Source organism: Fomitopsis serialis (assembly GCF_022376445.1).
Source record: "Fomitopsis serialis strain Sig1Antser10 chromosome Unknown B0H18scaffold_336, whole genome shotgun sequence".
Classification (NCBI taxonomy): Eukaryota; Fungi; Basidiomycota; class Agaricomycetes; order Polyporales; family Fomitopsidaceae; genus Fomitopsis; species Fomitopsis serialis.
In genome coordinates, this window is record NW_025955296.1 from 19708 (window position 1) to 43372 (window position 23665).

Below are 23665 nucleotides of genomic sequence, written 5' to 3' on the forward strand. Positions count from 1 at the left end.
TGACGAGCGATATAACAGGATGTGCGGTACGGCGAGCGACGAGCGATAAGCGATACGGCGAGCGAGTTTGGAGAGAAGTACGGACAGCTATACCACAGCAAGACTACCAGGGACAATGTGAAGGTGGAGGATGAGGTGCCTAGGTGACGTTGTACGGAGCGTAGAGTGAATTGCCCGAACGTACGACACACGACGCGCGATGTCCAAGTCCGCACAGATAGTACACCTCAACCTTCTTCGACGGAAAGAACACTCACTCAGACTCCGGTTCGTTTGAGACATCACGATGACGCTTCAACTCGCGCTCGCGCTCTTCGTGCAGTTCCTCCCACTGCTCCAGCTTTCGCTTCAAGTACTGGTCGTGCGCATCGCTCTCGTCCAGCAAGTCCACGCTCTCGTCTATCTCGGCAGCAGGCGGATCCGGCGAGTACCCGCAGCATTCCCTCTTGAAGGTCTCGAAACGCTGCTTCGCCGTAGACACCGCACCGGCTTCAATGAACTTGATGAACTCGTCCACCGGCACTTCGCCCACGTTCGCTTTCTGTGCTCCCGGATTTCTGAACGGAGCCCTGCGCATGAAATCGTTCCACGCTACGGCGACGCCCTCCTGCTTGTACACGTCGACGCCGGCATCCTTCTGGGCCTTGTCGTAGGCCTGCCAAGCATTACCTCCCTTCTCCCAGAGGCGAGACTGGTACATCGAGAAGACCGTCTGCCAGAGGCTCGTGAACTCCTTGAGTTGTTGTTCTTCAGCGCCTTCGTACTTCTTTTGTAACTTCTAGAAAATTGGTATGCTGTGAGTTCAGAGTCAACCAGAGTTCGCGCTGCTCAACTCACAATCCCAAAGCCCTCCTCCACCCATCACGACAACGTCCATTGAGCCTGGTAGCTCCGCTTCAACGCCGCTCGGTGCTGGTTGGCGAACGATATCAGCACCAGGTACGCCTCGAGCTCCCCGCAGAACGTGTGCTCGCCGATGGTAACTTTGCCAGTCAGCCTCTCCTTCGGATCGCCAGGGTCGTGCATGCACAGCGTGTCGTCCTCAATCGGCGACCAGCGATCCCGCAACGCTTTCTTTTGTGGAGGCGTAGGCTTGTTCGAGGGGAATGGAGAGTGGTACTTCGGATGCTCGATGATCTTGATCGTCATCATGAACACGGGCAAGTCCTTAGGGTCTTGGTTCAACGTCCTGGGACCACTGTACTGGCCGAACTATAGACATGTTTAGAGACATTCGAACTGCAGCTAAACCGCTACGTACCCGATACAGAACATGCTCCCAAGGCTCGTAGAAACCCTTCTCAAATATTCCGACTACGTGTTCACCGTACTTGCTCCGCAGAATGTTGTTCTTGCAGCGCAAAAGGTCCGGGAAGCTCAGAATTACAGCGCCGTCAGGGACTAACAGCGCAGGCCCGATCTGCCTTCGCACATGGCTGGAAGGGTCGTTAGGAGCAGGAAGAGGGCCGACGAACTCCCTCTTCGTCTCGGCAGATAGGACGCCCTGCAACCCAGGCACTTTCAGGACGTAAGATTCGCCGTAGCGCGTAGTAACGATAGAGGCCATGAAGTTGGACACCTTCTCGTGAAGGAGGGTAGGGGTAGACATGATGAGAACACGGCGATCGCAGTCGTATTGGAAGCTATGGCGAGGGAGAATCGGTTAAGCCCAAACATGTACTACCTGCGCCAGGGACTCACGAGAAGAGGCGGTAGAGGTCGTCGTCCCGGTGGAGCACGTCTTCAACAAGCTGATCCCAGTCGCTCGGTTCCAGCTCGATAGTCTGCCGCGTAATCAGACATGCAAGGCATGCGCTAATGTAATAGCCACTCACTCTCTGAACGTCCAGAATGTACGGCCAGTCCGGGTCCAGGAGTAGATCGGAGAAGACCTTTTGAAGTACAGTCTCTGGGTGTTCGTTGTCGGTATCGTACGCGTCGCTTTGGTCTGTATTGGTGGCGTTGGCGGTGTCCGCGTTGGAGGAGCTCGAACGTGCTTCTGAGTCCGAGTACTCTGTGCAAGAGTCGGGAACGCAGGCGATATGTAAACCAGACAGTTACTCACCGTGTAGTAGTTGCCCGTTATCTGATTCTATATCGTCAACCGCTACGACAATCCCTTCTAAGCTATCGTCGCGGCCCAGAGGTGTGAGGTTGTGGCTATCCCTGTAGTCCAAGTCGATCGACTTGGCTCCGTCAGTAAGTCCAGGAGTATTGTAGAAAGACAGTCGGTAGGGCTGCGACACCCGAGCGGGATGACGGAGAGAAGCCATGGTGTGGGCCGAAGGGAGACACAGCGATAGAACTCTTCTTGAAGGGTGACTAGGACCTGAGCAGCGGATCCGGAGGCTCCTTAACCTTCCCACCGCAATCCGGCGGCCTGTCACTGTCAACGGTCCCTGGCGGCACGTGGCAACAGTGCATGGAGCTGCATTCTCCCACGCCACTGCGCTAGCGCAAAGGTACGCGAAGCGCGAGTACCGTAGATCGCGAACCTACAGACCGCGAGTCGTAGAGGTAGGTATTAGGACTCACTTTTTGCCAATAGTATAGCAGTTGTCGATCAACGATCGACGATCGACGGTGCGCGAACGGCTGGTTACGGTTGGTTTGACGGAGAGCGACAACCCAGGTGAGACTGACCGGAGAACACAACCTAGTAAGTTCGTGCACAGAGACAGAGACAGGAAAGGTAGGAGATGGGAGGAGAGAACGAGAATAACCGCCGCAGTGTGGGAACGCACACTTTCCCGCGGATATGCCTGTCAAGACTGTTATGTAACGGAAGGCCAATTGAGTAAGGAACCTCTGGGGCGAATAGGCGTACCCGAGAGGCGCGCACACGTCTTGAGAGGCCTTTTTTGCCTTCTCCGCTAGGCCTACGATCTGGTGAGCCAGTCCGTCCTCTGACTTTTCGACTGCTGTGCTAATTTGGAGGTAGGCTATGGGAAAAAGACGGCGCTCACTGGAAGATGTGCTCTCAACAACGTGCGCGGCGTGCAATGAAGGCTTCGACACTATGCAAGGTCTCTCGGCGCACCAGACCATGAGCAAGAGATGCGCCTGGTACAAGAAGGGAAAATTAAGAGAAATATTCGACTTTGACGATTTCGATTCTTCCAGTGATGATGAACGCCTTGAGGTTGTGGGACGGTGAGTGCTGTGAATCCTTAACAGTGACATTCGATATTCAAATTTATGTAGAGACGGTGACGGTGTCGACGACGACGACGACGACGACAGGGGCGAAGGCGGAAGCGGATTATTCGCTGGGCAGCAGGATTACTCTGGTAACCCTCATAGCACCCCCATCAATTCATCCGTGTCTTCAGATGAAGACCCAGAGGATCAATCAGACATAGGATCCACATTCGACTTCATTGAGGTCTCGGCACCAAGACAGCAAGGCGCCTCTAGCGTTGCCGGACCGTCTTCGAGGGCCTCCAGGCGAAACGCCCTCGCTTTGGACGACAATGAGGACAGAAGAGTGGAAGATATCGATATGAACGCGGCAACGGTGATCCGAACGAATGAAGACATACGGAGGAGCTGGCTGGATCAGAGGGAGAGGGAGAGGGAGAGGGAGGCGCAACCACCAGGTGAGTACGCTATACAGTACATCCAGTCCTGTTACTGAGAGACTCCAGACAAAGACCAAGAACAGACCGAAGATGAGGCAGAAACCGCAAACCCTTGGGCGCCGTTCCAGTCCGAGATGGACTGGAGGTTCGCGTCTTGGGCGGTTCAGGAGGGCCTCAGTCAATCCTCTGTAGACAGAGTCTTGGAAATACCTGGGGTAGGTCGTCGTCTTTTGCTTGCACTGTCTTGACATATAGTACTCACAAATACTTATGTGGCTACGGTTTCTTAGTTTCAGGAAAGGCTGGGTCTATCCTATCACAATTCACGTGTGCTGCTTCAACGAGTAGACTCACTTCCGGAGAGGGCCGAGTGGAAAGAGAGGTGGCTGAGCTTCAAGGATCGACCTGACGAGAGGCACTTGGTACAGTTCCGCGACATAATCGAGGCGATACGGACCTTATTGGGCAATCCTGCCCATGCCGATCAGATAGTCTATCGACCACGTCGTATATTCAGCGACTCATCCCGAACTAGTCGCATCTACCACGAGATGTGGACTGGACGGTGGTGGCATGCCGTGCAGGTGAGTTTTCTTTTTACTGTACTTTAGTGAGTGAGCCAATATTTACCTTGACCTCAGAGCCTCTTGCCTGATGGCTCTGCCGTCGCACCGGTCATCATCGCGACGGATAAGACACAACTCACACAGTTTTCTGGTGGAAAATCGGCCTACCCTGTCTACATGACACTCGGCAACCTGCCTCGCGCTCTGAGACGCAAACCGTCCGAACACGCGTGTATCCTCATTGGGTACCTCTCCGTGGACAAAGTCGATTCGAACGGGATCACCAAGCGCAAGCAACGCGCGCTCGCTCAGCAGCTATTTCATACGTCCGTCCGCGTCATTTTGGAACCACTTGTCGAAGCCGGAAAAACTGGGATCGAGGTGACAGGAGGAGACGGTGCAGTGCGCAGGGTGCACCCGATTCTAGCCGCATACGTCGCTGATTATCCGGAACAATGTTTGGTGACGTGCTCGAAGTACGGGACGTGTCCCAGATGTCAACTCCCAGAGGACAACCTCGAGTCGCCCACTCCCGGAACAGCGCGAACGTCCCTATGGACCCTCGATGTACTGCGACGCGCAACCGAGAAAAGCGGCGGCAAGAAGGATTCGGCTGCGTATGCGAAGGCGTGTAATGAACTGAACGTCTGTGGATATATAGTACGTCCCTTCTGGCGCGACCTGCCTTACACCGATATCCACGCGTGTATCACACCGGATGTCCTACACCAGTTATATCAAGGGGTATTCAAGCATATAGTACAGTGGTGCTCCGAACTAGTCGACGAGCAGGAGCTCGACCGTCGTATCCGTTGCCTGCCACCTGCGTTCGGAACGCGCCATTTCAAGAACGGTATCTCTGCTCTAGCTCAGGTCTCCGGCACCGAGCGCAAGTACATGGCGCGTATTCTACTTGGATGCTTGGTCGGCAAGATCCCCAAGAACGCTGTACTTGCTTTTCGTGCCATCCTCGACTTCATCTACTTGGCACAGTACTCGACGCATGACGATGCAACCCTAGGATACATGGAGGATGCGCTCAAGGCTTTCCACAAAAACAAGGAGGTTCTCGTAAATTGCGGTGTACGAGAACATCTCAATATTCCTAAATTCCACTCACTTCTACATTATGTCGACTCAATTCGCATGCTAGGAACGACGGATAACTACAATACCGAGGCGTTCGAACGCCTCCATATCGACTACGCGAAGAACGGCTGGCGTGCATCTAATCACCGGAACGCACGCCCGCAAATGGTCAAGTGGCTTGCACGCCAGGAGAAAATGGTCGTTTTCAGCTCGACAATGCGGAGACGATTGCAGAGGGATGTCGATGAAGATGATGATGAAGAAGACTATTCCGATACCGACCCAGCCGTCGCACCCCCAGGCAAGACTAGCATCAAACTACCGAAGCATCCTACAGTTCGAATGCAGTCACTAGACCGTATTGAAGACAGACACAAGGCACCGGGCTTCGCGAACACCCTAGCACGATATATCTATATGCTCAAGAACAACCGTCGTCTCACTCCCACCGAGCTCCATACCGCCGTCTCTCGCATGCCCTTCGATCGCGTTGACGTGTTCCATGGCATCAAGTTTGCGCCGGAATCGTTGACTGACGACAAGAACGAGACTGACGCCGTCAAGGCGCGTCCTCCAATCGGAGAACAACCAGGTCGTTTCGACACTGTTGTCGTGTTGCAAGATGGGGACGCTGAAGCCACAGGATTGCAAGGTAATATCTCTGAACGTTGCTGCTCTACATAATTCTGATGCTGATATGCACGCTCACTGATAGGCACTAGAATCGGACGCGTCAAAGTCATTTTCAGGCTTCCTGAGCGCATCAAGGACCCTCGCACTCGCCTTCCCCTGATGGCTCCTGAAGCATGGGCAGAACAAGGACCACTTGCATACATAGAGTGGTACGCAAAGCTCCCACATTCCGCCGACCCCACCCACATGATGTACTCGGTTAACAAATGTCCTCTTCGCTCGGACGGTAATCCAGTCGCCGATATTATCCCCCTCCATACTATACGTCAATCTTGTCAGTTGATACCCAGATTCCCGGGTTCAGTAGGTGATGCGGAAGAGAGATTACCTGTGCAATGGAATACTCATACTATACTAGATGAAGCCTCCAAGTTTTTACTCAATAATTGGGCCAGTTCTTACGCATACCAGACACTATGGTAGCTAATGATACTTACGGTACTTGGTACTTACGGGACTTGCCAATCAGTAGACGGCGTTCTAATGAGATCTCGCTAGTACTTGTAAGCATGTCAGCTATTAGACATGTTACAATTGACTGTCCTCGCCTTCGCGCCCGCTCACGCGCACCTTCTCCACGCGCACCTTCTCCACGCGCATCCACGCGCACCTTCTCGCCCGCCTGTCCGCTCTCGCCCGCCTGTCCGCTCTCGCCCGCCTGTCCGCTCTCGCCCGCCTGTCCGCTCTCGCCCGCCTGTCCGCTCGCCTTCACCCTTCGCGCCTACTCACGCGCACGTTCTCGCCCGACAAGCCCTAGCGCAACAAACGCAGGCAACTAAGGCAAACACAGCAGGACAAGGGGTCGGAGTGGTGAACAAAAGGAAGGCAGACGGACGAAAAGCAAAGGTGAGTATTCTTCTGCGTACCTACGGACAATTCTTGGTACTAGTCACCACGGTCCAGGAGGTGGTGCCTTGCCCGCGTCCGCTCAAATGCCCGCGCGTTCGTCAGTGCACTCTGCTTGCACGCCCTCTCGCCCACATGCCCTCTCGCCCACACGCCCTCTCGCCCGCCCGCTTGCCCGCCCTCTCACGCCCACCTGCTTATCCTATCGCACCTGCTTGTTTGTCCTCTCGCGCCCGCCTGCTTGCCCTCTCGTGCCCACATTCGCGCCATCTCGTGCCCGATCTCTCATGCTCACGCCCGACTTCTCGCGCCGCTCGCCATCTCGCTGTCCCTCTCGCCAGCCGTCTCGCTCGCTCGCCATCGACGCTGCATGCACTACATACCGCCTGAACGGAAACGCGCGGTTGAGTTCGGCATGCGCTGGGCACGGTGGTGTGTCGCTCCTCGCGAGCGTCGAGCCCGCTGAGCAAGCGCGTCAGCTTTTTCGTGTCCGCCAGTGGTCTCGCGAGCAGCCTTTTCACGATCCACGTGAAGGTGACACGATATGCGAGAAATTGGACCTCATCATGCGAGTGGGTTACTAACGGCCGACCGACCTTGTAGCTCCAGAGTCGAACCACCATGCAGGGTGTACTTCCGGGAGGGCTTGCTCGACAACATCTGGCCGGGCGGCTTCTACCTCGAGAACATCGACAGTAAGCTGTCGTCTTGCTGTCCCGCCTGTAGCCCCCCTAGCTCACCGTCTCGCTTGCGCACCATCCCAGGATCTGCGCATCCTCTCGCATGTGCACTCTTGCGCGCGTTCTTGTCTCCTCGGCCAGCTACGCCCACCACCCTGTGGACCCGCGAACCGGCCCCGCACGGAGCCGTGCACAAACAAAACAAACCGTACCGGTGGGTCAGTAACCGGGGCAGGTACGGTTCCGGGTCAAGCTCGGGGCACCGGCGGGTAGGCACGTACTCCGCCCTACGGTCTCGGCCGCCTGTGCGCTCTCCTTCGCGCCCGCGCACCTTCTCCACACGAAGATATCGCAACTCATGTGCGAGTGAGTGTTTCCCTAATCTATGTTCATCGGCTTCGTTCTAAGTTCTTTGGAGGGACGTTCTTATTATTCAAGATACTAACGCAGATACTATCGTCGGCATCTGTACTTCGATGCCGACCCACATGCGCGAGTGCCTGGCAGATCACCTCACCTCCTGCTTTCCCTTCGATCCGTTGAAGACGATGCAGACTGCATCGTCTGGTGGTGATCAAACGTTTGAAGTGCTGCACTTCTCGTGGTATAACCGCCACTGCACACAGGTATGTATTCCTGCAATTGTCATGTACCGCCATTACAATTCATGTAGGGCAACACGGCCCCTAGCAATGTGCCTCCAGCAATGCTAACACGACCCAACGGTCTCAAAATAAACTACGGTCAAATGTTGCCTTACATGTCCAAGGATATGGCTGCGCACGAAGACATCTATCGCTCACTGCGAAACGTGCTCGGTGACGTCTTCGAGTGGCTCGACAACAAGGTGATCTAATTCGTTTTATGATACACCGCTTAAGCTGACTACATTGGATTAGCTAGCTACGATGTTCCCAAACTTCTACACCAGACTAGAGGAGTTCGTGGAGATATTACCAGGCAACACCATGCCGCTCTCGGCTCCCTTCCTGGGTCTTGTGATCAATTTGAACGTTGTCACACAAGCTCACCGAGACAACAAAGACTACGACATGTGTCTAGTGCTGGCGGTGGGAGATTTTGTTGGAGGAGAGCTATGTCTGGATGAACCAGGCATTGTCATCCCTCTGACCTGCGGTGACTTTGTCGTTTTCCCTTCGTGTCGTATTACTCACTTCAACTTGCATTATGAGGGACGCCGTGCGTCTATCGTCTTACATACAGACAAGGAAATTTCGAAATGGTGCTACAATGATCGTAATGGCTGGGCTCACAATGATTCATTTAATTAGTGTATGAATAATGACATTCGTTCTACTGCAGAAGAACGGTACAACAAAGTTCATACACTGTAGAGCTGGCGTGTAAGTTAAGACTCTTCAAGTTGATCGATAAAACGCGAACTCCGCGAGCGCGGCGGCCTTCGGAATCAGCGAAAGCTCCCGCCGGGCACTGTCCGCCCTCATCTTGCTACCACTGTCAGTAGTCTCGCAGTTCTCGTGATGGCGTCCCGCACTCGTTCCGGTGCTCGAAAGCAAGCCTCAGCCTCTAGCCAAACACCGCAAGCTGCACGAGGCGCCGGTCAGAAGGGGCGCGCGAAAGCTAAGCAAACTGCCAACAAGGCGTCGCCTGACAGCGACGTTCCGGATGTCGATACCAGTGGTCTATCCGCGTCCGACGCTCAGGCCCTAGCGAAACTTCTCAAGAAAGCCAAGGATGCGAAGAAAGCTGACAAGGAGTCGCATGTGAAGGGTGAGTACAGAGTAGGTATGCAACAATAGCCTAGACTCACGAGCAGTCCACGATCGTAGGCGTCCGCAAGAGAGTGGCCACCATGATCAGGGACGAGGAAGGTTCTTCGGAAGAAGAGCAGCCCAAGCGCAAGAAGAAGAAGAAGAAAGCCAGCGGAGACTCTGATCAGGCGAATAGCTCAGGTGCAGAGGCGGAGATGAAGGACAGCGCAGACGAAGACGAAGACGCGGCGGTTGATGAGGAGGTTCGCAGTGACGAGCACAAGGAAAGTCAGGAGAACCACGGGATGGGCATATCGGAGGGCACCGAGGAGAAGGAAGTTCGGGCTCGACGTACGTCTTCTCATTTTTGTAGCGATAAAGATCATTAAACTCTCCGCACCTTAGCCAAGCCGAAGCCAGCTTACAGGGGAGCTCAACAGACAGCGAGGAAATCAGCCTACCTGGACAAGGACGAGGCAATTGTTGCGAAGTCGCTCGGTACGTCGAGCAGCCTCACGTTCATTTAATTGCAATTGAAGCAAATGATACTACAGGTGCGACGGCATCTACAAAGGGTAAAAGCAAGGCTGCGCACCTCAGTGATGATTCAAGGGACGACTCTGGCTACCAGGATCAACAGATCGCTACGAAGCCGAAGAAGCTGGCTGCGTCTCCATCTTCCAAGAAGACGATATCGTCGGGCGACCCACCATCGCCGTCGGTGATGAGGCGCAAAGTGTACATTGACGTGCCGGTGCCAGCGAAGGTATTCTGAGTTAAAATGGCCTTGCTACGTGCTAATGCTTGTTCAGTCTTCAGCCCTCAGTTCAGCAGTGAAGGCGAACAACAAGGGCAAGGAGAAGAAGACTGGGAGACATACTAGTGCGAGTAGCAGCGACGACAGCGACGCCCACAAGAGTGACGACCATGATAGTGACGAGGACGAGGAGTACGAGCCGAAAGGAGGCAAAGGCAGCGATGAAGATGAGGAAGATGACGACGAGCTCGAGGAGGAAGATGATGACGACGGTGTAGTGGTGAGTCGCGAACTACTGGGTTTCAATTCGTAGCTCAACATACAGGTCTTGCCTGAGCAAATGGGCAAGAGTAAGCAGAAGCGCTCCAAAGGTCGAGGGCGCAGGGAGCGAGCCAAGGTGACCGACCTTCCCATCGACGTCAGAGCCCTCGTCACCGCAGCGCAGAACTGCCTGCGCCTGCGAATCTCGCTCAAGACCGCATGGACGTCGGAATCATCAGTGGTCAGCGGACGCCTACTGAAGCGAGACGCTCTGATTCGTTACAGCGTGGAGGATGCGCGCGATATGCGCGACAAGGATGGCAAACGCATTAAGGCGCTGAAGAGGGCGTTCCAGTTGATCAGTCCGAAGTCAAAGAGCAAGGACGAGAAGCCTGAGAGAGAGAAGACTGAGAAAGAGCGCGAGGAGGAGGAGAAGGCTGAGCAAGAGCGTCTTGAGCTGCAGCAGAACGTCTACACCGTGGTAAGTAAATTGTTCGTGCTGGGTGGTTGGTACACTGATCAGTTTCAGGTCTGGGCGAGTGCATCCCAGTTCCGCAATGAGCTCAAGAGAAAAGCCAAGGTTGCCGTTGACCAGATGTATGGCCTGCAAGGCCTGTCTGCCGAGCAAAGAAGCGCAGTAGCCGCATGGCTGCTCCGAACGCACGCAACGGACGTTGTCGAGGGGGGTTCACGCCATATCCCGAACTTCGTCTTCAGTGACATCGACATCGTCTTCGACCAGCGAAAGCGTTTAGACTTGAAGGTGAGTGAGATAGCTAATTGCTAATATGCATTCAAAAATCTAACACGAGCAAGGCGACTACATTCAACCAGGACGAGCCTTTCCGCCACGAGGCAATTGCAGAGCTCATCTACCAACAGTGGGCTTTGGGTGCGCGCGCCGACGCCAACATACATGCAGCGATGGACGATTTTCGCAAGGTGCCGGACAATCTGATAGCTGTGGTGTGCAATGCTGTGAGTATAGTTTCTGTGATCGTACAGCTTTCTTAATACCTGCAACAGATTGAGTCTGCACTGACGGAGGTCGTCATTCGTGGACAGGCTAACTTCTTCGCGAACAAGCAGTTCGCGGCTAAGTAAGTGATCTATTGATTCGAGGATGGCGCACTGCTAACTAGTAGTAGGTGGGATGGCCTGATGGCCATCCTGGCGACGCTCAAGGCTGAGGCGCCTGAGCACTATCGAGAGACGAAGGCCATCATTTGGGCACAAATCTCGTAAGTGGTGTAGACAGGTTGTACACAATTGCTCGCTCACCTCACAATGACGTCGGCAGAGGTCGCATGAAAGCGAACACGGTGGACGAAGAAGAATCCGACAATGGGAACGGTAGCTTCCTCAAGATAGATCGCCTGCGTTCGAAAGTCGGCAAGGGGTCTCCTGTCCAAGAGAGGAAGAGGGCGACGTCCATCAGCACGAGTCAGGCGTTGAAACCCGCGAGCATGGCGCAGGTGGCAAGCACGTCGTCGAGTCCGAGGAGGTCTGGTGCACCAGTCAAACCACCTTCAGGATCCGGCAAGCCAACTTCATCGTCGGCCAAATCGTCGGCCAAAACCTCTAGTGCGAAGTCGCCGAAGCGTGGCGCTGATCAAGAAGTCGACGAGCTGGACAAGGAGGATCGCGACGAGCCTGAGGGCGAAGGGGTTACGCATACGCATGAGATCATCGAGCAGCATGACGAAGGGCAGGAGCTCGTCAACGAGGGTGAAGGCGACGGTAAGCTTCGATTGCTGGAGCAGGTTTATGTTTTGATAAAAGTCTTTGCAGCGGCGAACGCCTGAACAGCTCCACTACTAGTCGTCATCCAAGGTAAGTGTATTTACTGGTACTAGTAACGTGTGGTTATTGGTAATGTTCTGCACAGGGGAACAAACATTAATTCGTAGTACCATCACCTCATCTACCCTGGAACGACGTAACGAAGGCACTCGAGTGGCGAGCTCGAGTTGTTGTACGGTTTACGAGGTGTACGTTGTGCTTGTAGTTCCTTCTTGCTTTTCGCTATGTTCTCGTGGTTCTCGTGGTCATTGCTGATATGATTGCTTTGTTGTAATGCTACTGCCATTGAATGTTGTTGTCTTTGTTGTAACAGTACTACCATGGAATACCCACATTATCTATCATTTTGTACGCAAATATTCTGAGTGAACGCAGTGCACAGCAGAGCACAAATAAGCACCAAAGTAAATAAAGGAGGAACGTTCTTTGCCAACATTGTGTCTTAATTTAGAGTACGAGAGGAGCTCAATTAGAGGTGGCACAAGGGTCTTGTGGAAGTGACAAAGACTAAATGTGCCTTTCACGTCTCAATAAGACTGTTTAAGATTTGGACTTGTCTCAGGCACCTTTTGTGGCTTATTTGGATCTGGTACTTATACAAGAACAGAAAGACATCCAGATTTTTCCTGATGGATGAACATGGACTACTCCCTGTCCAATGCTCTCGGCTACCGCTCGAGAGGTATTGGGCACGTCTATGTATCATACGACATCATGTGCCAGTACCACGTCCATCTCCATGACCGATTTGACGGCAATCCTTATCTTCAAATGCCGGGGGGCCTCGTCCTATACAAGTGCATTGGCCTCTTTCACATTCACGGTCACAAGGCGGAGTGCGAGCTCCGGCACTCTCTCACCTTCACCGAGGGGGCCGGGGAAGCGGACGGCGAGATCATCGAAACCCAATGGTCGGGGATCAATCCCGTGTCGGGTAGTACCCGCTCAATGTCAACATCCCACCGGCAGGAAACCCTCGACCGGCACATGAACAATTGGAATTGGAAGAAGATGATCACCATGGGTATGGTCTAGCTGATTGTGGCATCACACATTGGGCTGACGGAGGACAGTGGCTTCGCTGAGAAGGAAAATCAAAGCCAATCGGCCACTGCTGGCCGACATGAAGGCCGACCTCACCGCAAAGGAGGCCAGTGTCGATGCCGAGATTTTGGGAGAGTGGAGGAGGGAACTCAGGATAGTACAACGACGAAGGCTGCGGGACGTGAAGGTAATGGACAGGTATCAAGCGAAGAAACAAATTAGTTAGTACACTCTGCTCTCCATGCCGAGCTCAAGGCTGATTTGGTGACAGTGCCTTCGCGGCTCGAACTTCAGATTAAGCTGGCAGAAGAAGAGGGTAACGGCGGGGACCGCGTTGGCACAGCGGACTGGATTGCCGACGGCCTGAAGCTTGAAGAGCAACAGTCAGTGCTTCGACCGCCTTTTCCGGGTTACTTCTGACACCCCGCAGACTCGCAATCCAGAAAGACATAAAGCAAATGGGGGCCACTGTGACGGGGGCTCAAGAGTTAAAGCTGGCCAAACGCAGGAAGCCTCTCGAGAGTCAGATCCGGAGGTTCCACCGGCGAGCGGCTGCAATTCACCGAAGGCATGACTGGGGCGTGGCAGAGGAGGAAGCAGTGGATGACGACTCGGCTGCGGAGTGGGAAGACGATCCCAACGATCCCCCAGCACATGCCAACAATCCATGGTCCATCTTTCCCAGTAAACCGCCCGCACCATACCCAGTGAAGGCGGCGGAACATACGAAACTCGGGCTACCTTCGAATTTCACGCGGAATACTCTAACCGCCAATGGATTGCAACGGTTGGCCGCGCACGAGCTCACTCTGCGGCGCGGACAAGCAAATGATGCCTTGCAGCAGCTTCGGATTCTCATCGGCAAGAAGTCGTTTGAGTTCCAGACAACCATTCGGCACGGGAGGAAAGATGGCAACAAGAAGCGCACCCGATCCTTCACCAAGTTGGGTAAACTCGACCGAGCTGTACAGCTTCAAGCCGCAATCTATCGCCGGGCCCGAGCGGCCATGCAAGTGCTCGGCCTGTCTGCAGAGGATCAAGCTAAATATCAGCAGCTCACCCCAGATGATCTAAAGACAGTAACCGCAATTGCCGAGCCCAACAAGGCCGGCCAGCGGCACAAATCCCCCTCGTGGATATGGAATGTTAACGTCGGTGGCGACATACGGAGCAATGACGAGTTGGGAATCAGTACGTGAGACGGCGGTGCGACATTGAATAACTCGCTGACATCGCGCATAGTTCACAGGGTACAGTGGTTCCATGCCCGTTCAAAGGTTGACAGATTGGAGGAAGAAGCCGCCATATTGCGCAGGGAGCTTGACTCCGTGTGCCGATACTTTGATCATGAAGCATGCCGGTGGCGGGAACTAGCGACCACCAACTCCGATACCGAGTACCCAGGATTTTCCCAGCACTGCCGAGCACAAGGCGCACTGTTTGATCGCCTGCGTGAAGATGCGAAGGTGGCATGGCGGGATCTGTACCTGGAGCCAAATGTCGTGATGTAGTGGTAGTATAGAAATTTAGTTTGTAATCGTACGACCTACCCGGCTACACATTTTACATATTCCGAGGGTTGTGACGAGCTGTCAGGCCCCATGGTCCCAGCTCCGAGTCCGAATGCTTGCCCGAAGTCCCGGCCCGAGAGTGTGACCAAACACTCGGCCCGCGGACCAGTCCGCACTCCCGGCCCGAGAATATGACCAAATACTCGGCCCGCGCACCAGTCGAGAATCCCGGCCCGAGAATATGACCAAACACTCGGCCCGCGCACCAGCCCAAACTCTCGGCGCGAGGTATCAGGCATGCTCTTAGCCCGAGCAATGTTGAGAACTCAAGGCCTGAGTTGTGTGCCCAACTCTCGGCCCGAGCACTTCCCAAACCCTCGGTCCGAGCACTCTTTCACAGGCTCGGGCCGAGCGACCAGGCAAATACTCGGCCCGGGTTAGGTGAACGAGGTGTTGGCCGGAATGTCGTATGCCTGTATACATAGTGACCGCGTGGCCATGGCAGAGCAAAGTTGTATCTTAGAGGGACTGTCGGTGCTCTGGTAATTCATACGAGGACATGAAATGTACTTTTGCCCGTGATGGCATCCTGCACTATCGCATGCCAAGTAATGGAGTTCGGTGATCATCCTGGCTCATTTGGAGAAATTGAAAGCACGACAGCAGGAATACATGTGTAAGCATTTGGAACCAAGGGCTCAATCCATTAACATTCCATCCCGCGCCTCCACCACATCAAACAGCAACATAATCCTTTCCAGCCTGGCATCAATCCCGGAAATGTCAAGGGACATTTCGCTGCTCTCGTACGTCACCGACATGACGATCTGTCCACACAGATATCGCCTGATCGAATATGTGTGTGGCCGCTCGGGCACCACTTCGGCATAACTAAATATTAATGTCACAATCTTGATGTACATTGAACCGTGGGAAGCACTCACGGGATAGACAATGCGAATGGAAGCAATCCCAGCTGAGGAAAGGAAAGGCTTCGAGCCGGAAAGACTGCCAATGCCGGTTAATGCGCGCGGTGGGATAGGTGCGGACCAATGAGAACGCACCATGTCCATATGGCAAGTCAACACAAATAAGAGCTGGGTGTGGATGGGAAGGTGATGGGGGTAAAATATCACAGTTACCATTACAGAAGGCGGGCTGCGAAATGGCCTGTCGGCAACGTGCCACACGTGCCGAGCAGACTATACCCAAGAAGGCATGTCTCCCCGAATGTAATCACGTGCTCAGCATCGGCGATCAGTTGATGATAACGCTTCGCACTCGCATGTTGTCCACACCTACTCCTGTATCGTACACTATCCGCGTTGTCTGGACCGAGCTGCTCAACAACAATGAACACCATGCTCGCCGAACTCCTCGCGGACAGCCAAAGTCACATCATGATCCGAAGGCCCTCAAAAATCTCGCCAAGGCAAAGCAGAATCCTGCAATGCCCAGCGCGCTTAACAATTTTCTCGTGGGCATCGTAAGCTGCCCCAGTATCGTTTGCTTGTCGTGCAGCTAACATACGACCAATGCAGTCGGTCTCTGCCCTCATGATCGGCCTCCAGGAGTTGTTGAAGCCAGAGGTGGCCGCTACGTATGGTCTTACCGAAGCAATGACCACTTACTGTGAGATTGTGGCACCCCGGGGAAGCAACGACTTGGCCATTGTCACGAATGTGATCGAGGCTGTATCCGGCATCGCACCAGGGCAAAGTGCGACGCCCGCTCCCACCGGAACCAGCGACACTCCTTCCGCGAGCACAACGGTAAAGTGTTTCGGTCTAAGCACAAGTTTCCAGCGATGCTAATCCCAGCCACCGGAAGATCAACTCCCGCAAACCGTCCCCGCCCTGCCGGAAAGCAACACTCCGGAAGCAGTTCTGCAGGAGCTGCGTGAAAACCAGCGCAACATGGATCAGATCATCGCCGAGCAGCTCGGAGCGTCGAGAGAACAATACCGCCGTCTCGAGCAGCAACTGGAGTTAGAGAAGTTGCGTGTACGACAATTTAACCACCATTTGCGTTCTCTGCTTATGCACATTTGTGTCGTAGGACGGAGTTACTGTTCGCGCCGAGCAAATCAGCCGGGCATATCTCCCCCGCTTCCCGAACCCCCCGCCCCTCAGCCCGGAAATGATGCCGGGAGGCATGTCGAACGATCTATTCAAGTGGTTCAAGCAACTTGGAGGGGCCATGCAGACAATGGATATCTATATCCAGGCGGAGCTCAACTTCTGGCACGCTGCCGCCCGAGCGAATGCGGCAGAGTGGGAAGCCTGGCAGCGCGGGATGACTCCAAGGGCCCCGGCAGTGGCGTCTCATTTCCGGGTCACTCAGGCTGGTGAATGAGTAGTGTAGAATTTGTGTCGTTTCACCCAAGTTCCATTCATGTATTCCTCCCACTGCTTGCTTACAATGAAGACTTGCACATTTCGCCGAGATGATACGCGGTGTTCCCGGCCCGAAGAAACTCAGTCTCGGCCGGTCAACGATGTGTATGTCGGGGGCTAGTGAAGTGCACACATTTGTAACTTGGACTCGTGGTTGAGTACTGGTCCTGTAACCCTAAACACTACGAGTGCCCAAACGAGAAAACCCATTTCCCCCCCAGCCCAACACATATCCCGCTTTCGTAGTACCTTCACTCCCAAGTGTTCCGCCAACTCACGTCCGGCATCCCAGCCCAGCGATGTACATTGCGTCGCATAAAGTATGCCACACATATCCGCTCCGCCGACGCCTGTGGAACATCATGGGGGAGGCGAGTGCCCGAGAATGCGGTGACCGTTCCGGTTTTGTAAGGAAGTCGGAGACCCAAAGTCGGAAACTTGATGTACTGCTCGGGATCGCCACCAATCGTCATCAGGATGTCGTACCATTCCTTCGGAGACAGCATGTCCCGATGAACCGGGCTCGCTCGGTTCGTGATTACCGAAAGGGCATTGAACGGGTTGTGCCACAAATCTACAATGCTGGCCCGGTCCGGGTCGCTTCGCAGAGCTTCAATAGAGGCACGACCGGCGTCATACAAATCCGGGTGCATGATGCGCAGCATGCCGGATATGATGATATGCGGATGGGCCATCTCGTCTAACCACATGCGACCGGCCGGGCCGGTGTTCGGATCCGTGAGCAATCGAGAGACCACGGGGACGTCGTTGGCGCCCTGATAATTTTGAGCGAACAATTCGGGAAGTCTATCCGGAGACGTACAGCGTGTCCGAGCCAGAACCACCCCGGCGAAAACGCGACACACGCCGGCTTAAGGTCGTCCCCCTCCTGCGGCTCCCGGAAATTCTCGATATTTTCCCTCCAGCTTGCACTCGCCTTGGGGCGATTGTGGGAGAGAAGTGGATTGAGACCGATCGTGGCTTGCCATATCGCTCTCTTGTAGTCGGTCATAGACAGTTGGCGGTGGACATATGTATTCTGGCGTACCTGGAAGACCTCCGTGATCACGCCGGGAAGGTGCCACATCAGCACCCGGCCCTGATTGTCAGCAATGGTAAGCGGATCCTGGCAGTCTTCGTATTGCACTCCGGCCAATTCATCATCGTCCGGTACAGTGCATGGATGAGTTGACGCATCCCACTGTACAGTCCCTGCCTGGTGAATCAGTGGATGAGCATGTAGGCGAACGATTGATGAGTGCTCACGGCGATTCCTGTACGCGTCGGCCAGCATCTGCGCTGCACGCCTGGCCTGGCGAACCAGATAGACGTCGAGGAGTAGTCCGGGAAGCGGAGCGGCGCCGGGGCGCGATGCCGGCAGCGAGAGGAAGTAGAGGTACAATGCCTCCAGATACGAGCAGTACTGGTTGTGCACTTGGGATACTGTGACCATGGTGGGGATCGATGCAGAGTCGTACGAGCGACGTCGCAAGTCCCCAGACAACGCCGGATGTATATGAGCAACACGTCCCTGAAAAAAAGCGGCCTCATGGTTACCTTGTGTATAGCATGTGGCTTCCTCATGGCCCAGATAAGGACTTGAAGGATGGCTGACCCGCAGCATGATCACTACTTATCAACACTGATGGGAGATAATATGATCATCTGCCATCCATGGGTTGACGCATCGTCCGACCGGCCGACGCTCCTTTGGCTTGCCTGATCCAGGGCGAAATTCTAGGGGTACGCCGGTATTGTCCAAGGCCGGCCGGAACGTTGGGGACGAGACGTGCCCGGCCGGCCAGTCCTCCGGCCGGCACGTTGGAGCGGGGGATGGGATGCTCCGGGTGCACCGCTGGGGGACGCAGGGACAGGGTGCACTCCGGCCGGCACGTTGGAGCGGGGGATGGGATGCTCCGGGTGCACCGCTGGGGGACGCAGGGACAGGGTGCAGGCCGGCCGGAACATTGGGGACGAGACGTGCCCGGCCGGCCAGCACTCCGGCCGGAACGTTGGAACGGGGGATGGGATGCTCCGGGTGCACCGCTGGGGGACGCAGGGACAGGGTGCAGGCCGGCCGGAACGTTGGAGACGAGACGTGCCCGGCCGGCCAGCACTCCGGCCGGCACGTTGGAGCGGGGGATGGGATGCTCCGGGTGCACCGCTGGGGGACGCAGGGACAGGGTGCAGGCCGGCCGGAACGTTGGGGACGAGACGTGCCCGGCCGGCCAGCACTCCGGCCGGCACGTTGGAACGGCGGATGGGATGCTCCGGGTGCACCGCTGGGGGACGCAGGGACAGGGTGCAGGCCGGCCGGAACGTTGGAGACGAGACGTGCCCGGCCGGCCAGTCCTCCGGCCGGAACGTTGGAACGGGGGATGGGATGCTCCGGGTGCACCGCTGGGGGACGCAGGGACAGGGTGCACTCCGGCCGGCACGTTGGAGCGGGGGATGGGATGCTCCGGGTGCACCGCTGGGGGACGCAGGGACAGGGTGCAGGCCGGCCGGAACATTGGGGACGAGACGTGCCCGGCCGGCCAGCACTCCGGCCGGAACGTTGGAACGGGGGATGGGATGCTCCGGGTGCACCGCTGGGGGACGCAGGGACAGGGTGCAGGCCGGCCGGAACGTTGGAGACGAGACGTGCCCGGCCGGCCAGCACTCCGGCCGGCACGTTGGAGCGGGGGATGGGATGCTCCGGGTGCACCGCTGGGGGACGCAGGGACAGGGTGCAGGCCGGCCGGAACGTTGGGGACGAGACGTGCCCGGCCGGCCAGCACTCCGGCCGGCACGTTGGAACGGCGGATGGGATGCTCCGGGTGCACCGCTGGGGGACGCAGGGACAGGGTGCAGGCCGGCCGGAACGTTGGAGACGAGACGTGCCCGGCCGGCCAGTCCTCCGGCCGGAACGTTGGAACGGGGGATGGGATGCTCCGGGTGCACCGCTGGGGGACGCAGGGACAGGGTGGAGGGCCGGCCGGAACGTTGGAGACGAGACGTGCCCGGCCGGCCAGCACTCCGGCCGGCACGTTGGAGCGGGGGATGGGATGCTCCGGGTGCACCGCTGGGGGACGCAGGGACAGGGTGCAGGCCGGCCGGAACGTTGGAGACGAGACGTGCCCGGCCGGCCAGTCCTCCGGCCGGAACGTTGGAACGGGGGATGGGATGCTCCGGGTGCACCGCTGGGGGACGCAGGGACAGGGTGCAGGCCGGCCGGAACGTTGGAGACGAGACGTGCCCGGCCGGCCAGCACTCCGGCCGGAACGTTGGAACGCAACCGTCTGCAACGTTGACCCGGACCCCTCCGGCCGGCGCCGGCCGCACCGTCTTAGACGGCCGAATCTCACTCCGGGTCTACCGTTCGAAACGTCAAATCTTACTCAGTAGGCTCACCATGCCCTCCTATAGCATTCAAAGTCTGCAAGAACACCCAATTATCAAAGGCTTCCCGTGCGTTTTGCAGGTCAGCTTCAGGAGTGTATGTAGCACGCATGAGCTCGAGAAGATAAGGGAACGGAATATGCACCCGAGAACCACAAGTTCCGAACGAAAAGATACCTTGCTGAAAGTAATTGGCCCGTAACTGGGCATCTACGCCTGGGCTATATCCGTTTTCACCCTCATTGAGGAAGTAAACCTAGATAAGTTGAGACTATTATGAGGCTGTGACACTCATACGTATTACAATAGTACCACTTACATCTATGCCAAGCGAGTCAGGGGCTATGGACATGGATCCGGTGACGGCCCAGACAAACATCCGGGAGCGGAAGTTCGCCTCATTGACAAGATGCAGCTGACCTTGGGCTGATGGCGTGAAGTGAGGCTTAGCCACATTATTTAGTGTGTCTAACCCGTTACCAACGGTAAACCCGGAGTGAGATTCGGCCGTCTGGAACGTTGGCCCGGAGGCCGACCGGAGCGAGCAGTCGGTCGATGCAAGCGTTCCGGCCGGTGGCACCGTGGAATGCTGGGAACGTGGCGGCCGACGCTGAACGGATGCCATGAGCGGTGTGGTGGCCAGGATGCATGGGTTTCCCCACACGTCTGGGTAGGCTCGGCCGTCCATTACCATTCTTCAAATGAGACGCTCCGGCCGGCGAGTGAGCACAACCACTCAAAGCGTGACGGCCTGTCAACCATGAATGCCTACCAGACGTGGTGGCCGGTATCTCAGAATGCCAGTTCCAGTACTGCTGAGACGTTCCGGCCGGCGATTGATGTAACCTGTCCGCCGTACCCGGGGCTCGGTAGGTAGGCTCGGCCCGACGTTTCGACGGTCCGGCCGGCGTTGCATATGGCCTGCCGTACCTACCCAGGGCTGGCTGGGTAGGCTCGGCCCGACGTTTCGACGGTCCGGCCGGCGTTGCATATGGCCTGCCGTACCTACCCAGGGCTGGCTGGGTAGGCTCGGCCCGACGTTTCGACGGTCCGGCCGGCGTTGCATATGGCCTGCCGTACCTACCCAGGGCTGGCTGGGTAGGCTCGGCCCGACGTTTCGACGGTCCGGCCGGCGTTGCATATGGCCTGCAGCACCTACCCAGGGCTGGCTGGGTAAGCTCGGCCCGACGTTTCGACGGTCCGGCCGGCGTTGCATATGGCCTGCAGTACCTACCCAGGGCTGGCTGGGTAGGCTCGGCCCGACGTTTCGACGGTCCGGCCGGCGTTGCATACGGCCTGCAGCACCTACCCAGGGCTGGCTGGGTAGGCTCGGCCCGACGTTTCGACGGTCCGGCCTGTGACTCACCGACCGTTTTACCATTTATATTCAGTGCCCATCCGTGATAGATATCATTCGGCGACTTCAGTGTGAGGGACCAGTATAGCATTCAGATCATTCCAACGATTTACTACACACATTATGACTATGCCCGTTACCCCGACCGACCCCGCGCCTGATAGTACTCCGTTACCCAGTCAACGGCGCGGTGATTACGATTATTGGCTGCTTGAAGCGCGGTAAGCGCGTCAATGCGAGCCATGATGATTGCCTTCTCCGCCTGGAGCTCAGCGACTCGTGTCGGTGTGGCACCAGTGAAGGCTGGTCCGGGAACTGAGTACGGATATGTCAGCGAATCAGGTAATCAAGCCTTGGAAAACATGACAATACAATTTGGCGGCCAGTCCACATCAGGGTGACTGTCTGCCTCCCACAAATGATTTTCGGGATCGTGACGATCAGTCATTGTCACCGAAAACGTGAAAAATGGGTCTTCTTCCCTGCCGAGCAGCATGGTCTCGTCGTGTACTCGGTACGCTATAAACACGGCCTCATCAGACTTGACACCTGGTGGTCATACAGTCCGGATGCATGCCCGAGCCGACACCGCTGAGCAGGCGTGTATACGAGCGTCGGCTGGAGTCATGCACATGACACTCGGGGCAGTGCCGAGAACCAGGCAGTGTGGAACTGTAACTACAAACAACACTCACCGTGCTCAGTCCTGTTCAGCACGACCTGCGTAATCTCCGAAGGCTGAGGCTAATGATGAGTATATATGTGACAGGATGGCATGAGCACCTACCGAAGCCATGACCTCGTTGCCCTCAAGATGGCTCCGATCCGGAGCCCCGCCATACTCTGCTGCATTGTGGTGTGACACCCGGTCATCCTCAACCGCGGCATCAGCCCCGACGTGGTGGCTTGATCCCTCACCCTGAGACCGGAATCGCTCCGCCAGGCCGACGGGCGTAGCGGCTTTGTCCTGACCCACCATGGCTGGGCCAAACGGATCGGGCCGAGGGGCCTTCAATACGCGCGGGCGTGGGCGAGGCTTAGTAGCCACGGGGACAGGGGGCGCGGACTTGCGGTTGGCACTCTCTGCAACATTCTGGCTCCCCTCGTCCACGACCTCCACGTCAGTGTCCTTGCTTGTGCTTCTCCCGGCCGGCTTGGTGTGTTTTACGATAGCAACCTCCGGCTCACCCCTTGGTACCTCGGGATCGCCGGATGCGGCTGGATGTGCTACAAGGGCAGCTGGCGTAACCTGCCCAGCATAGCCCGACGTCCCTGGCATCTTTTTTAACACGAATACGAATTCTGGTTAGCGTCAAACAGCCCACGCAGTGTGCAAGACATACCTTCGGCATTCTTTTGAAGGGAACACCAAATCTTCCGAGCTTGATCGTGGTCCCAGCAGCCACTTGTGCCCGTTGCTGATTTTCCTACAGGGTGGTACACCTAAGTGATTAGAGCGAAAAACGGAAACATGGGCAATGGGAGTGTGAACAGTACTTACCTCCCTTGCCGCATTTATGCGGTCCGGACCTGGCAGTGCCTCCGAGATGCCCGCACCAACCTTATCTGCATGCGTGGGGCCCGCTTGTGTGGTGGTCAACTGGTCCATTGTCGTGGTCAACACGCGTTATGTGCACACGGAGCGTAGTCTGAGCACTTACCGAAGCTTTGAGACGCTTCACCGGGGCCTCAGATGATTCGTCGGCATCCGCAGGATGCGTGTTGCGCCGGACCGATGGAGATCGCTCCTGCGTACTCGACGCTCAGTGTTATGGTGTAGCAGTAAGACAAAAAATGCACGTACCTTATCTTGCGGGGCATGCGAGCCCTTACGCTTCATCGGCACATTGAAGCCTCCCGGCCGCACCAGGTACTTTCCGACCTTCGCATCCCCGGCACCGACAATTGGAGCCTGCATGCAGACATGGAATAGTAGTGTTAGGAACCAAATTCTCGTAGGTAATATT

The 23665-nt window shown here is 56.1% G+C and overlaps 7 protein-coding genes across 7 annotated transcripts; 5 read left to right on the top strand and 2 right to left on the bottom strand.

The window, feature by feature from the left end:
* Positions 1–253: 253 nt before the first annotated feature.
* On the bottom strand, positions 254–2273 carry B0H18DRAFT_1128726 (uncharacterized protein; the record flags this gene model as incomplete). Its single annotated transcript, XM_048035354.1, has 6 exons — positions 254–778; positions 937–1212; positions 1262–1643; positions 1702–1784; positions 1836–2014; positions 2066–2273. The coding sequence occupies 6 exons, from the start codon at positions 2271–2273 to the stop codon at positions 254–256; spliced, it is 1653 nt and encodes a 550-aa protein (XP_047884949.1).
* Positions 2274–2944: 671 nt separating this feature from the next.
* Positions 2945–4192, top strand: B0H18DRAFT_892900 (uncharacterized protein; the record flags this gene model as incomplete). Its single annotated transcript, XM_048041361.1, has 4 exons — positions 2945–3153; positions 3304–3599; positions 3648–3796; positions 3872–4192. The coding sequence occupies 4 exons, from the start codon at positions 2945–2947 to the stop codon at positions 4190–4192; spliced, it is 975 nt and encodes a 324-aa protein (XP_047884950.1).
* A 3817-nt stretch (positions 4193–8009) lies between these two features.
* B0H18DRAFT_850105 (uncharacterized protein) lies at positions 8010–8552 on the top strand (the record flags this gene model as incomplete). Its single annotated transcript, XM_048039600.1, has 3 exons — positions 8010–8081; positions 8129–8302; positions 8355–8552. Coding segments are annotated over 3 exons (444 nt in total), but the record flags the coding sequence as incomplete, so codon positions are not given.
* Positions 8553–8957: 405 nt separating this feature from the next.
* On the top strand, positions 8958–12011 carry B0H18DRAFT_1128729 (uncharacterized protein; the record flags this gene model as incomplete). The annotated part of the gene is made up of 12 exons (XM_048035355.1): positions 8958–9207; positions 9267–9539; positions 9594–9686; positions 9743–9954; positions 10001–10225; positions 10271–10687; positions 10736–10969; positions 11023–11184; positions 11233–11306; positions 11355–11447; positions 11507–11946; positions 11998–12011. The coding sequence occupies 12 exons, from the start codon at positions 8958–8960 to the stop codon at positions 12009–12011; spliced, it is 2487 nt and encodes an 828-aa protein (XP_047884952.1).
* A 637-nt stretch (positions 12012–12648) lies between these two features.
* B0H18DRAFT_962240 (uncharacterized protein) lies at positions 12649–14564 on the top strand (the record flags this gene model as incomplete). The annotated part of the gene is made up of 5 exons (XM_048043093.1): positions 12649–13033; positions 13083–13240; positions 13309–13436; positions 13484–14244; positions 14296–14564. 5 exons carry the CDS (start codon positions 12649–12651, stop codon positions 14562–14564), a joined length of 1701 nt encoding a protein of 566 aa, XP_047884953.1.
* Positions 14565–15729: 1165 nt separating this feature from the next.
* B0H18DRAFT_962241 (uncharacterized protein) lies at positions 15730–16919 on the top strand (the record flags this gene model as incomplete). Its single annotated transcript, XM_048043094.1, has 4 exons — positions 15730–16050; positions 16106–16336; positions 16385–16567; positions 16623–16919. The coding sequence occupies 4 exons, from the start codon at positions 15730–15732 to the stop codon at positions 16917–16919; spliced, it is 1032 nt and encodes a 343-aa protein (XP_047884954.1).
* Positions 16920–18805: 1886 nt separating this feature from the next.
* Positions 18806–19920, bottom strand: B0H18DRAFT_832894 (uncharacterized protein; the record flags this gene model as incomplete). The annotated part of the gene is made up of 2 exons (XM_048039420.1): positions 18806–18874; positions 19378–19920. Coding segments are annotated over 2 exons (612 nt in total), but the record flags the coding sequence as incomplete, so codon positions are not given.
* Between the last annotated feature and the right edge of the window lie 3745 nt (positions 19921–23665).